This window comes from Eptesicus fuscus, chromosome 5 (assembly GCF_027574615.1).
Source record: "Eptesicus fuscus isolate TK198812 chromosome 5, DD_ASM_mEF_20220401, whole genome shotgun sequence".
Taxonomy (NCBI): domain Eukaryota; kingdom Metazoa; phylum Chordata; class Mammalia; order Chiroptera; family Vespertilionidae; genus Eptesicus; species Eptesicus fuscus.
The window spans coordinates 93,496,994-93,510,833 of NC_072477.1; the positions used below are offsets into that span (position 1 = coordinate 93,496,994).

The 13,840-nt window shown below is 37.4% G+C and overlaps 1 protein-coding gene and 1 pseudogene across 4 annotated transcripts in view; both read right to left on the reverse strand.

The window, feature by feature from the left end:
• The window catches only part of CDC123 (cell division cycle 123), a 72,335-nt gene that overhangs the window by 38,705 nt on the left and 19,790 nt on the right, over positions 1-13,840 (reverse strand). For 3 of the 4 annotated variants that reach the window (XM_028158902.2, XM_028158904.2, XM_008150425.3), the window contains 2 exons: positions 3,247-3,342; positions 1,119-1,225 (listed from right to left, as the gene is read on the reverse strand). In XM_028158902.2, the coding sequence (XP_028014703.2) occupies positions 1,119-1,225; positions 3,247-3,342 (203 nt within the window). The remainder of the gene's footprint in view (positions 1-1,118; positions 1,226-3,246; positions 3,343-13,840) is intronic. The other variant, XM_028158903.2, reaches the window with a different exon arrangement.
• Positions 11,185-13,312, reverse strand: LOC129148929 (dynein light chain Tctex-type 1-like; annotated as a pseudogene).

Here is a 13,840-nt window from a genome sequence, read left to right on the forward strand (position 1 = left end):
AAAATAAATGAATGGGCAGGAAAAACTAAATTGAATGGATGAAGAAGAAATGACATGCATCTAAATATTTTCAGCTGCTTAAGTTTCTAAATTTTGTGCTATGCTTTACTTTAGAGGTCAGTTTAAAGATTAGTTGAGATAAGTGGTTTAAGATGGGGCAGGATGAGAAATCTAGAAGAATAACTGCTATTTGATGACAAAACAAAAGAAGCATAAAGAGATCACCCACAGCTCAACAGTACAGTTGTGCTGTCTGCCTACCATGACATGAGCAGACTCAAGTTCTTTAGCAATAGAGTAACGGGCAAAGGAAGAAAAACAGCAATTACACTTCTAGAAATTTCCCTTATCCTAGAGAAAAATTAGAAAAGTACACAAAGATTTACATATTCACTGCAGAGTTGTATATAAGGATAGAAGATTGGTCAAACAAATTATGCTATCACTATCCAGAGGGATATTAGTAAGGTAATTTAGAATAATGATGCATTTAAGTACTTAATAACACATAATACAAATGTTACACACTACAAGTGCAAAAGCAGTCTACTAAACAATATGAAAGATATGACCCCATTTTTGTTCTAAAAAATTAGAATACAGTTAAAGACAGGTATATACACATATATATATATATATGTATAGGTAAAATTTTTTAAGTATATCAAACTAACTGTGGTGAGATCATGGATGCTTTTACATTTCCTGTTTTTGTTTAGCTATGGTTCCTAATTTTGATTTTTTATGATATGCATATACTAGGGGTAGGTTTTTTTACGTTTTTTTAATTACAGTTGACATTCAGTATTATTTTATATTAATTTCAGATGTAAAGCATAGCAGTTAGACATCTATATACTAGTTTTATAATAAGAACAAAAGTACCAAAACATTTAATGGGCAGATATATAGAAAGCCCATTTAGGAATATTCATTGTATAGCAATTTCTATAAAGGAAAAAGAAAGGTTTGCTTTAAGAGGTCATTTGAGAATATGAAATAGACTTGTTACATGGAACTGTCGTTTACAATAGATCTAGGTCTAATGAAATTTCATCTGCAGAAAAACTCTCAGAAGTAAGGAAACTACTGACATGGAGAACAAGAAACATACTTACGGTTGAGTGAAGTCACGAGTGATGAAATCAGAACTCTTGAACAGTAGAAAGATGTCGCTGAGGGTTTTACATTTCAGAGAACTATTCATTGCTATCCAGTATGCATCCTAAATAATAAAACACATGCAACTTAGTATTTTTCCAAGTTAGTTACTATGAATGAAATGCAGGCCCATATACCAAGTTAATAATGCTTACTTCTACAAGGGCTTAAAGAAAAAACCAGGTAAGAATTTTAGCTATACTGTCAAATGTCAATTACACTTCTAAACAATGAATAGCATCACCACTGCATGCTGACACTCAGTTATAAACACAGATGTTAAAGCCCTCACCCTTTTAACTTAGGCCCAAGCACTTACCTAGGTTTTTCTGGCTAATGATGAAAGAAGGGGGCAAAAAGGTATCAGAAATGCTAAGTCTTGGGCTAGAAGACAGAGGTGTCAATAAACAGCCTGACCACTACTCTCCAAGACAAAGGAGATCCTTTCCCTTCTCCCTGTTTCTGGAGAGAGAGCTAGAACACCTGAAGTTTGATAACTAGAGCACTTAAGACCCAAGTCTATCAAATATGGGAGCGTGGAAGTGGTCAGATATTCTGAACCATCACAATTTTAAATGATGAATCATACATAAAAACAAAACAAAAAAAGTAAGAATATCAGGCACAATGGGCACAAAACTTAGTGAAACATGCCTAAAAATGACAAAATAATTGTCATTTAAAAAATATACTTCTCACATAAATAGATCAGACACAAGACAATAAAATAATTTTGAGAAGACTAATGATTATTTAAAAAACTATTCAATTATTTACAATATGGGAAAACACTGGTACATAGTAGGCATCCAATAAATAAGAAAAGAACAAATGAATAACTTAAAACCACAAATAATTTATCCAACTTAAGTGGAAAGCCTCAACCTAGTTCAGTGGTTAGGAATGATTCAAATTACTGCTCATATATAAAGTAAAAATGAGTTTCAATAACTTCTTTTAAATTTTTCCCATTGAAAAAGATGAAGAACTTGTGATTAAAGATGTATATTGAACACAGAGATTTGACTCCACTAAAACAATAGTATATACACTGAAAACCATGCAACTAAATAAACAAGACAATTATTAATTCCAGGGAAAACGAAATGTTGAATAAGAACATATAAGTAACTATAATATAGTATATATCAGGTGTTTACATAGTATTTGCATAATCATAATATTAGAAACACTAAAAACTAATCTGATCAAAAGTATGACATTGCTATGATGAGAATAGTATAATAGGAAATAAAGGTTGAATCTTTCTGTTCTAGAGTAGGAAGTCAATAATAAATACACAACATTGAAGAATAAAGAAGTAGGAGAAAATAACAAAAGAATATACTAAAATATTTGAAAGCCTCTGAGGAATAGGAAATGGTGAAGCAAAGCATGTCAGGACCTGCTGATTTTTGAAGAAAGCATCTAGGGCTTTTGAAAATTTAAACAATGTATACATGTTATTAACTTTAATAAGTGAAAATAAACATTAGATTAAATAAATCTCATTCATTTTAGAATAAAGATAAGCATGAGATGATTTCTGAAAATGCAAAGAAGACTTTGATTTCTTTCAATGACCTTTGCTGTCATAAAACTGTTTTCTATTGGATTAGAAAAAAATAGTAAATTTTCCACAGACCTTAACTTAAAAAAAATCTTGTTGATGAAATGTTAAAATAATAAAACAACGTAAGAAGGTATCAGTTGATTTCTCAAACTGCTCTATTTCTAGATCCTGTGACATTTAAATTTTATTCCTTTTCAATAGAGCAAAATCTTTGTTAAACTGAACAGCTGAAGTTTTGAAAAGGACATAACATAGATTTCCTCATATTTCTAGCATGATCAGCAGCACAAGAGATTGAAACTGTCTTTTGGCAAAATGCACAGTACTTTACAGAGCCAGGAAAGTGTACTACAAAATCAGGAAAATAAAATAACAAGGGAAAATAAAAATAAATTCCATGGCATTTTCCCTAGAATTAGGAATGTAATGAGCCCTTCTGTGGGGACATAAAGTGAAATGAACAGCAAGGCAAAGAATACTCAAACAACGAGCGATTTACTGATGTGGCCTACCCTTGGGGCACTCCAGTTAAGCTTAGGAAATACACTGCCCCCCAGGGAATTGATAGCTTCTTGGACTGTCGTGGTGAACTCAGGAAACTCCGGTGCCTAAAGAGAAAAAGAAATTATTTGGGCAAGTCAATATCATCACAATAAATATATAAAACATGATCAAAGTCTCAAGGTAAACTATTTAGGGTGTTAAAAAGTAATTCAGAATACAAATCACTATCAGAATTCTGAACTCAGTTAAACAGAATCCATGATCAAATAACATTTGCCAAAAAGGGGAAATGTGCCCGAATGTCACTTTCCAAAACAAATAAAACCCATAAACTAAAGAGACAGATGTCACAAGGCACCTGGGGATTTGAGGAAGGAAATGGTTCTTTAACACCTACATAAAACCAGTTTTTATTAAGTGAAAAGAGATAGACTGAGTATCACCTGTACATTTAGTCCAATTCTCAGAAATAACTCCTGACATTTAAAGGTCCAGACGCCTTTTCATTTGCAGGAACAGATTCTTGGATAAATCCCATAAAAGGTTTCATGAGAATGAGAATAAATTATGTGATAAAACTATATTTAAACACTACTATTTCCTGACAAGTTTTAATATAAACGAACCTCAGAAACAGAATCTTGGTGAAATTAAAGTGTTCTTTCTTTTTTGGTTGATTTGAAAAATTCGTATCTTATATAAGTAAGAAACCAAAACATTCTAAGTGATTTCAGCCAGGAAGTAAATAGAACTACTGTTGTGAAGGAACTTAAATGCGATTAATATGCTTTGCCTCAAGCCTATGTCACTATGAAAGGAACACACAAAAACAAAGTACAGAAAAGAGGAATGAGAGATGTGAAGTAGAGCCTGCAGGAGAGACAGAACACAAATATATTAACAGATACTCAACAAAGTCACAGGTATCCCTTAATATATGCTGCCATCTACTGGGCAGCTTCAAATTCTGAAAAATCCAGTAATAACAAGTTCTTCCATAGAGGGGAAAAAGTTAAAACAGGTCTAAAAATAGCTAAACTACACATTGCAAAATAAATCAAATGGCTTATACCATGATTTTCAACCAGTGTGCTGCGCATACTGCATGAGGCACACTGATGTGCTACAACAATTTTTAAAACAGCAATACCTTAACTAAGACCTTGTCTATACAAAAAGAAATAGACAGCCAGTTTGAAAGGGAATTGCCATGGACTAGAACAAAGAATATCCTTACATGATATTATTCTACACTGTCATTAAAATTTTTCCCAGATTTGGATCACCCCCATTACTTATAATAGTTCCTCGCACCCGTGGGGATAAAAAAAAAAAATCATCTGTTTGGTGCTTGGAGACAAACGTAACACATCTCTAGATATTTTAAAATTACAACAGCATATTATACAATTACCCCAAACAAACTTACAAACTAATTCTTTGAATGTCTGGCAGCAATTTAAAAAGGACATGAAAGGGTTTAATCCCTTCCACTGTGTAGAGGGCCCCCTGGGAAGGCACCTGAGCATTCTAAATTGGCCCCTCTTGCCCTTTTGGCCTAGAGGGACCCGCTTCTCACAATCCAATTGTCCACAGCTGTTGCCTGAGCTTCTGTTCATGCCAAGGTTGAAACCTCGTGATGGCTGGTACCATGGATCTGTCTCTCGCCCAGTGGGGTGAGCTGGGCCTCCTTGGAGAAGAAACCTGGGTTCCACAAGATATGTGATCAGTGCTGGGACCCTACCAGCAGGCGAGGGGATCCCAAGGCAGGTGCTGGGCGTGGAGGCCATGGAGGCATAGGCGACCAAGGAGACAGAACTAAACCTCACATCACCCTGCTTGGCCCCGGAGGATGGCTGGTTAGCCAGAGACGGGTAAGATTCCTCAGGGAAGGAACAACCTAAGACAGGCACAGTCGCATAGGGGCCATCAGGAGAGAACTTGGGGGTCAACAGAGGTGGGGCACAGGCCTTCACCTCCCCACGTTTGCAGGGGCCTGAACCCTCACCCCTGCTGAGGGAGATCTCCTGCCCCTATGGCTGCTCAGCTTCACATGCCCAGCTCAAATCGGGACCCAGGTAACAGAGACTTGGCCAACAGCAGATGCCCTCTCACTGCAACAAGACTTAATGGAGATGTCTTGCACCCATGATCCGGGGAACTGGGGTCTATGATATCTAAATCCAGCCTAGCACCAGGAATGCTCAGGGCCTACTCAAGAAGGCAAATAATCCTCTCCACTAATAATTACAGGGTAAAACAAGATGGTTGTTAGAGTATTAAATTTGACAGTAAAATAGTAGTCAAATTTTCAGACTAATTTAAATTGGCCAATCAAAATAAGCAAATACTCCAGAAAAATCAATTGTACTGGACAAAAAAGCTGTTCCTAAAGTGTTAACTAAAATTTTTATTGGTAGTTCATCTCATGGTAAAATTGTGTAACATATAATGAACCTAAAGCAGTCACATTTTAGTGCAAAAAAAGTAAAATTTAAAAGCTATCAAGATTACAGCATAAAATTTCCAAAAGCCTCCCAATATTTAAACCAAAAAAGGGGGGATAGTAGAAGAATATCATGTAAGGAAAAATATCCTGTAAATAAATTACATCTAGAAAATTTTTACTTTAGAAAATTAACTTTCATTTGTAATGCTAACAGCAAGACACCCAGGTAAAACATACATGGTGTCAAAACAAGCCAAAGGAAAATCATTTGGGCAAAAAAATGAAAAAGGATCGCAAGTCAAATTTATAGAAAATATTCCTTTATTAACTTTTGGTCGAGAATATGTTTGTATATTTTCAGAAAACAACTCCAAGACCATGTGGATTCCTGCATCAGAGAGGAATTGACAGGAGTGCTCCAGCCATGAAGTCAGAAGAGAAACAGTCCAGAGATGGAAGACGCTGACCATGCCTTGCCATACTAGCAGTCAGCAGATGTGTGTCACTGCAGATTGCCCAGGACCAAACCAGAGAGGGTCGGACCTGCATTACCACCATTTGTCCACCATCCAGAACTGAAATATCATTGCTGTTATGTACACATAAACAACTGTTGGACATAGAAATCGGGACTCAAAAGAACTGTTGGCCCAGAAAGAAACTCACTATAGACTGATTCATTTGCCTCTCAGCATAACCATTATTGCTTGTCTCATTTTCAGTTCCTATAAGTGTATTCCTGGTATCACATGAGCTCACTCATCTAGGGGAAAAGATGAACAACATAGACTGAAGAACAAGAACAGCATTGATCAGACTGTCAGACCTCAGAGGGAAGGTAGGGGAGGGTGGGGACAAGGGAGATAGATCAACCAAAGGATTTGTGTGCTTGCATATGAGCCTAACCAGTGATCACAGACAACAGGGGGATGGGGGCATGTGTGTGGAGGGGTTTGGGATGGGAATGGGGGGGGGGGGGGCCTTGATGACAAATATGTGATACCTTAATCAATAAAGTAATTAAAAAAATAAATAAAACAGCAATACCTGACTATTTAATCAGGGGCATTGACCTCTTTTCCCTCAGACTATCAAATTTAAAAATACAACAGTCAACACAATAGCCATCTGGTGTGAATTAATCAAAATTATACTTAATTATTTTGGTCAGATCGGCAAAAACAATATTTTTGGTGTGTCACAGGATTTTAGTAATTAAGTTTATGTGCACCCTGAGATGAAAAAGGCTGAAAAGTCATCTACAATAATAAAAGCATAATATGCTAATTAGACCTGACGTCCTTGTCCTTCTGGACGAAGCCCAGGACCCGGGTGCCAGAGGGAAGCCAGTGCGGGCAGCCAGGGAAAAGAAGGCCTACTCTTGCACGAATTTCATGCATCGGGCATCTAGTTGGCTTATATTCATCTCCAAGATCTAACCCTTTGCACTCGCTTGCTTTTTTCTCGATTCCTTTATTCTAATGCTAACCGTGTCGAGTCACACTCGACATCCGAGTGCAAAAGGCTAACCCAGTTATGACAGAGAGAAAACTGTGACAAGAATCTGGGAAACAGGCCAAACAATGCAAGTTTTAAAAAATGGAAATATATAACTAGAAAGTAGCTTTAAGCAGTAGGCTATGAGAAAAACCAGAGATTAAGGGCAGGTCAGACAAACTTTTTTTTTTTTTGCTACTGATGAACATGACCTCTAGACTAGTTAGCAGCATCTTTTAGTTATTTGACAGCCTGCTACTATATCTTCTGTTTTACTCTTTCAGGTTAGATACGTAAAATTAAACTCTAGCGAGAGGCTTTAAAAATGAGTAACAGCCTTGAGTCCTTAATTTTCCATTTGCCTTTCCCCATTAAAAGAAATTACCATTTATGCTAAGCCAATAATTTCCTTATAAACCCCTGAATTTGCTGACTTGGCTTCCGAGGAGCTCTATTCACAAAAACACTTACCTACATTAGCAATAATTTCAACAAATGGCATAGTTACACAAAATTTACAATCTGAAGAGATTCAATCTTCAAAGACAACAAAATTTAATTTTCCTACCCCATTAAACTTAATATATAAGGACTGCCTTAAATTTATGTATTACATTTTAAAAGAGGTGATTGATTCCCTAAATCTTCAAATTATTCAATTTTAAGAAACACTGCTATAAGAACCCTAAAATCAACTTAAATTACAAAAAGTTTATGCATTGTAGAGAAAAATTTGTGCTTCAGTGGAAGACTATGTATTGTCTACATATAGCACTCCCTTCTGGGTTATCTGATTCTAGCTTAGTCTTCTAGCTATTTTACAACGTGGTAAATTGTAGGTAAGCAGTAACAATGGAAAGTATTTCTTATGGATGTGAAAATTCAATCCTGACCAACAGAAATCCAGTTGTCTTCCCTCCCATCATTGAGCAAAAACTAGTTCTGCCTCATTTACATATTCATTCCTAATCTATAAATGTATCTGTTTTGGGATTCTCTCTCTTTAAATCCTCACTGGAGGATATGTTTATTGATTTTTTAGAGAGGAAGGAAGGGGGAGAGAGAAACATCAAAGTGAAAGAATCATTGATCGGTTGCCTCCCGTACATGCTCCGACTGGGGATCCAACCCACAACCTAGGTATGTGCCCTGACCAGTAATTAAACCCACAACCTTTTGGTGTACAGGATGATGCTCTAACTGAGCCACCTAGCCAGGGATTTTTTTTTTTTTTCCCCAGAGAGACAGAAGAAAGTTAGGAAAGAGGGAGGGCAGGAGGGCAGGAGAGAGGGAGGGAGGAAGGAAGGGAAGGAGGGAGGGAGGGAAAGAGAAACATTGATCTGTTGTTCCACTAATTTTTATGCATTCATTGGTTGACTTTTGTATGTGCCCTGACTGGGGATCAAACCTGCAACCTTGGGGGTATCAGGACAACACTCTAACCAACTGAGCTACCTGGCCAGGGCTTAATTTTTATTTACTGATTTTAGGGAGAGGGAGGAAGACAGAGAGAAACAGACAAAAAGAGAGAAACATCACTTTGTTCCACTTATTTATACATTCATTGGTTGATTCTTGTATGTGCTCTGATGAGGATCAAACCCAAAACCTTGGTGTATCAGAATGATGTTCTAACCAACTGAGCCACCAGGCCAGGGCTTTTGGGTTCTCTTTGAATCAGTTATAACTGTCTGACTCCTTCATGAGTTAAATTAAACCACAAAGTGTATTAAAGAATTTTATATCTATAGGGAAGTCATGCTTCTACCTTTTTCTGGAAATTATCTTACAACTGATTTAACTAACAGGAATCTTTTAAGCTCATAGTCCCAGTCGATTTTAAGTTTGCATAACACTCAGTTGTCTTGGAAAAGGTTCCATTGTAAGTGGGATAAAATCCATACTTTAATCACATCCATGGGTTTTCTGTGATCTGGGCTCACCAACTTTCCAACTTTATCCACCAGCACACCCCTGTACCACACCCATTCAGAAAGGGTATTTCTTTAAAATAAAATTTTAAAACCATAAAATGTTTTCAATATACAAAAAATATTAACACACTCAACAATTTGGCAAATATTCAATAATTTGATCCAGACCTTTAAATTTTTTAAGGGAAAAAAACAGTACAATACAAATGAAGCTTTTTACCTCCTTGTTCTCCTCCCTAATCTTTCCCTCTCCCCAAAGGCAACCATCATTAGTAATTGGGCATATTCTTCTGTAGTCATTATTTTATACCTATGAAACATGTGCCTGTCCATAAAATATAACATTTCAAAATTTTAACATAACTGCTGTCATATGACATACTTTTAGCTTTGAAATTCACTACTGTGCTTTTGATATTTACCTATTTTCTCCCCCACCCTATTTTTAATTCTATGTTGGGTTTTTTGTTGTTTTTTGTTGTGTGTTTTGTGTGTGTGTTTTGTGTGTGTGTGTGTTTAAGTATTTATTGATTTCAGAGAGGAAGGGAGAGATAGAAACATCAATGATGAGAGAGAGTCATTGATTGGCTGCCTCCTGCATGCCCCCCCCACCACCACCATGAGGATCGAGCCTGCAACCTGGGCATATGCAGTGACCAGAATTGAACCGAGACCTCCTGATTCATAGGTGGATGATCAACCACTAATCCACGCCAGTTGGGCTCAATGTAATTGTATCTATACTAATGGACAATTACCATTCACCAAGACCTTGTATTTTCCCACTTTGGATCTTACCTCACATACCCCTAAGAGTGTTCTTCTGTCATGAATGTCTTCCCTGCCCAATATCTAGTTCACCCAGTGAAACCCAATCACTTTTTCAATTAATTTTTTTATTTTAAAACAATTTCAGACTTTTAGAAGCATTAAAAGAGAAACAAAATGCCTCTTCACCCAGGCATTTTATCACATTTGCTTTATCATTCTCCCCTCAACTCCTTCTCAATATATAACTATGTAGGCGTTGTATCTACACATAAGACACACTTTTTCCCTATACTCTTTTAAAGTAAGTTGAAGTCATGATGCCCATTTACTCCAAAATACTTCAGTACATATTTCCTAAAAATAACACTCTTTTACATAACCTAGCAAAATTGTCAAAATCAGGGAGCTAACACTGAGAAGTACCTTTTTCTCACTGACAGATCTCATTCAAAATGTGCCCATTGTCCTAAAAATGTCTTTTACAGCAAAAGAAAACATTTTTTTCTGACCCAGGATCCAGTCTAGAATTGTGCATTGTCTTTAGTCATCACGTCTCTTTAATCTCCTTTAATCTATAATAGTTTTTCTCTCTGTTCTTCATTTTTCATGACCTTGACATTTTTTAAGCTTATAGGGCAGTTATTGTGTGGAATTTCCAAAATGATGGATTTGTGATGTCTCCTCGTGATTGGATTCAGGTTTTGGCAGGTGATGTGCATTGTATCAGAAAGCAAGCAATGCAGGTCTGTCCATCCTGACAAGGTTCACCTGCAGTACTCGGCTGCCAGGTCTTTCCACTGGAAAGTTACTGTTTTTCCTTTTGAAACTAGTAAGTAATTTTGGTGCAATAATTTAACCCTTTGCACTCGCTTGCTATTTTCTCGATTCCTTTATCCTAATGCTAACCGTGTCGAGTCACACTCGACATCCGAGTGCGAAAGGTTAAGAATATGCAACTATCCTTTCTCACACTAGCAGATTTGAGTTTTTAGCATCTTTGGACAGAGATATTCAAAGTTAAGACAACTCTGGCTTATGACTGCCTAAGGTAAAGAATTCCTCTGACTGAGCGTGTGCTGATTATAAAACAGTGTAGTCATTTGTGTGTTTTTTTCTCTACATTTTGAGAGCGGCACAAAAAACCAAGAAAATGAGGAAGGTGTTCACTGAATTCACGGCTGGTGGTTAGAAGATAGAAGAAATGTTGAGACAAAAGGAGAAAGAGCTTGGGTGGATGATGAGGTCAGATGGTGCTGATGACAGTCTTGCTCTCCCATCACATGGTGCAGCTCCCATCAATAAAGCTGTCCCAGAAGCAAGAACTGGCTATGTGTAGTCCTGCTCCATTCTTTTGCTTAATTACACGGGTCTCAATGTATTTAAACGGTTTTCCCAGCTTGGTGAGTTGGTTTAAAATTTGTTCTACTTTTGCCCTAACCGGTTTGACTCTGTGGCTAGAGCGTCAGCCTATGGACTGAAGGTTCCCAGGTTCGATTCCAGTTGAGGGCACATGCCCAGGTTGCAGGCTCAATCCCCAGTGGGGGGTGTGCAGGAGGCAGCCAATCAACGATTCTCTCTCATCACTGATGTTTCTCTCTCTCTCTCTCTCTCTCTCTCTCTCCCTTTTTCTCTGGAATCAATAAAAATACATTTTAAAAAATTTGTTCTACTACATTTGTGGTCCACTGATTCACTTTGCTGTACTGATAGGCATTGCCACCGATGGCACTTTCTATAACCTCTTTTACAATGTTGCATACTTCATCAAGAACAAAATTAGTCTCTTTTGCAGGCTGGTAGTCTTCCTTGTCTCCTTCAGAGCCTCATACATCTTTACTTTCTGACTACAAACTGCTACATGCTCATCTTTACTTTCCTACCCTCAGTCTTGAGTTTCTACAGGGAGCTTTGATTCCTTTTCATGGAGAATGGCATATAGAAACCAAGATCAGGGCACTAGATATGTTCATTGCTACCATGATATCATATATTATTACTTCTAGAACTTAGTAAAGAGTTTGGTAAAAAGACATATGCACACATGTATATTATTAATTTCTATAGCTATCTATATCTAAAAACATAGTTGATACTGATAATTGTTACCACTTTTAGGGGCCAGATCAAATGTTACTTCTCCCTTTACATACCTCTAGAGCCCCTCAATTCTAATTGTTCTCTTTGTTCTGACAGTATTTTATCATCTTCACCCAAACTGGAGCATCTTTCCCCGCTGGTTTATAGGTTTATAACCTCCACTAGAGGCCTGTTGACGAAAATTCGTGCACTCGGGGGGGGGTGAGGGGGAGGGGAGAAGGAGAGGGAAGGATCCCTCAGCCCGGCCTGCACCCTTTTGCAGTCTGGGATCCCCTGGGAGATGTGTGCCTGCCAGTTTAGGCAGACATCCTCTTGCAGTCTGGGACCCTCACTCCTTACTGCCCACCTGCTCACTGCTCCTTACTGCTCAGCTCACTGCTCCTTACTGCTGCCTCTGAGGTGGGAGAGGCTCCCTCCACCGCTGCTGCGCTTGCCAGCCATGAGCCCAGCTTCTGGCTGAGTGGCGCTCCCTCTGTGGGAGCGCACTGACCACTAGGGCGCAGCTCCTGTGTTGAGCATCTGCCCTCTAGTGCTCAGTGCGCTTCATAGCAACCGGTCATTCTGCCATTCAGTCAATTTGCATATTAGGCTTTTATTATATAGGATGGTAGCAGGAATCAAATCAAGTGCCATGGATATGGTACATAACTAACAAGTATGCTATACTGAATAGAATTTTCATAAAAATTGACCTGTATGATATCCAGAGTTAAACAAAACATACAATCTTTCTCTTTCTGGCCCTGGCCGAGTAGCTCAGTTGGTTAGAGAATCATTCTGAGTCACCAAAGTTGCAGGTTCAATGCCCAGTCAGGGCACATACAAGAATCAACCAATGAATACTTAAATAAGAAGAACAATAAATTGATATTTTTCCCTTTACCTCTCTCTCTCCATAAAATCAGTAAATTAAAAAAAAAGAACACACAAAAACTTTTCCTTTATGAATATGTTGGCAGGGTCTTTATAACTAAGGGAATATAGCACTTTAGGCATCTCTACTTTTTTCTTGGATGCTAGAAATAATATTTCTTTCATTAAACAAAAGTATCTTATTTAAAATTATATAACACACTCTCCCCCCTAAAACTAGTTTTCTTTATTGTGCCTTTACATTTATTTTTAGGATATTTCATAAAATCCTCTCTATTATCTCAAGACATGAGAAGTTTGATTCATATTTTCAGAGATACATTTTTTACTTCACTCATTCCTGTAAATAGTTTTTAAAAATTGATTTCAAAAAGGAAGGGAGAGGGAGTAAGAGATAGAAAAGTCAATGATAACAGGGAATCATTGATAGGTCGTCTCCCACGAACCCCACATTGGGGATCGAACCTGCAACCTGGCATGTGCCATGACCAGGAACCGAACCATAACCTCCTGATTCATAGGTGGACCCTTAACCACGAAGCCATGCAGGCAGAGCTAAATATACGTTCATTAAAAATATATTATTGAAAAAAGTAACCCCCAAGTGAAAGAACAAGATAATTCTCCAGAAGAGGAGCTAATGAAATGGAAATAAGAAATTTATCCAACATAGAGTTCAGAATAATGATGGCAAAGATACTAAACAGCATGAGAAAAGATATAGTATCTATGAAGAATGACATAGCACTAATAAAGAATACAGTGGAAGGAATATACAGCAGATTAGGGGAGGCCAAGAATCAATCAGTGAAGTATTTGATAGGGTAGAAAAAAATCATACAATCAGAGAACAAAAAAGAAAAAACAATTAAAAAACAGGAGGACAGCTTAAGGGATGTGTGGAACAATATGAAGAATAACAATATTCGCATGATAGGTGTCTCATAAGGAGAAGAAAGTGAGCAAGGGATAGAGAACAAG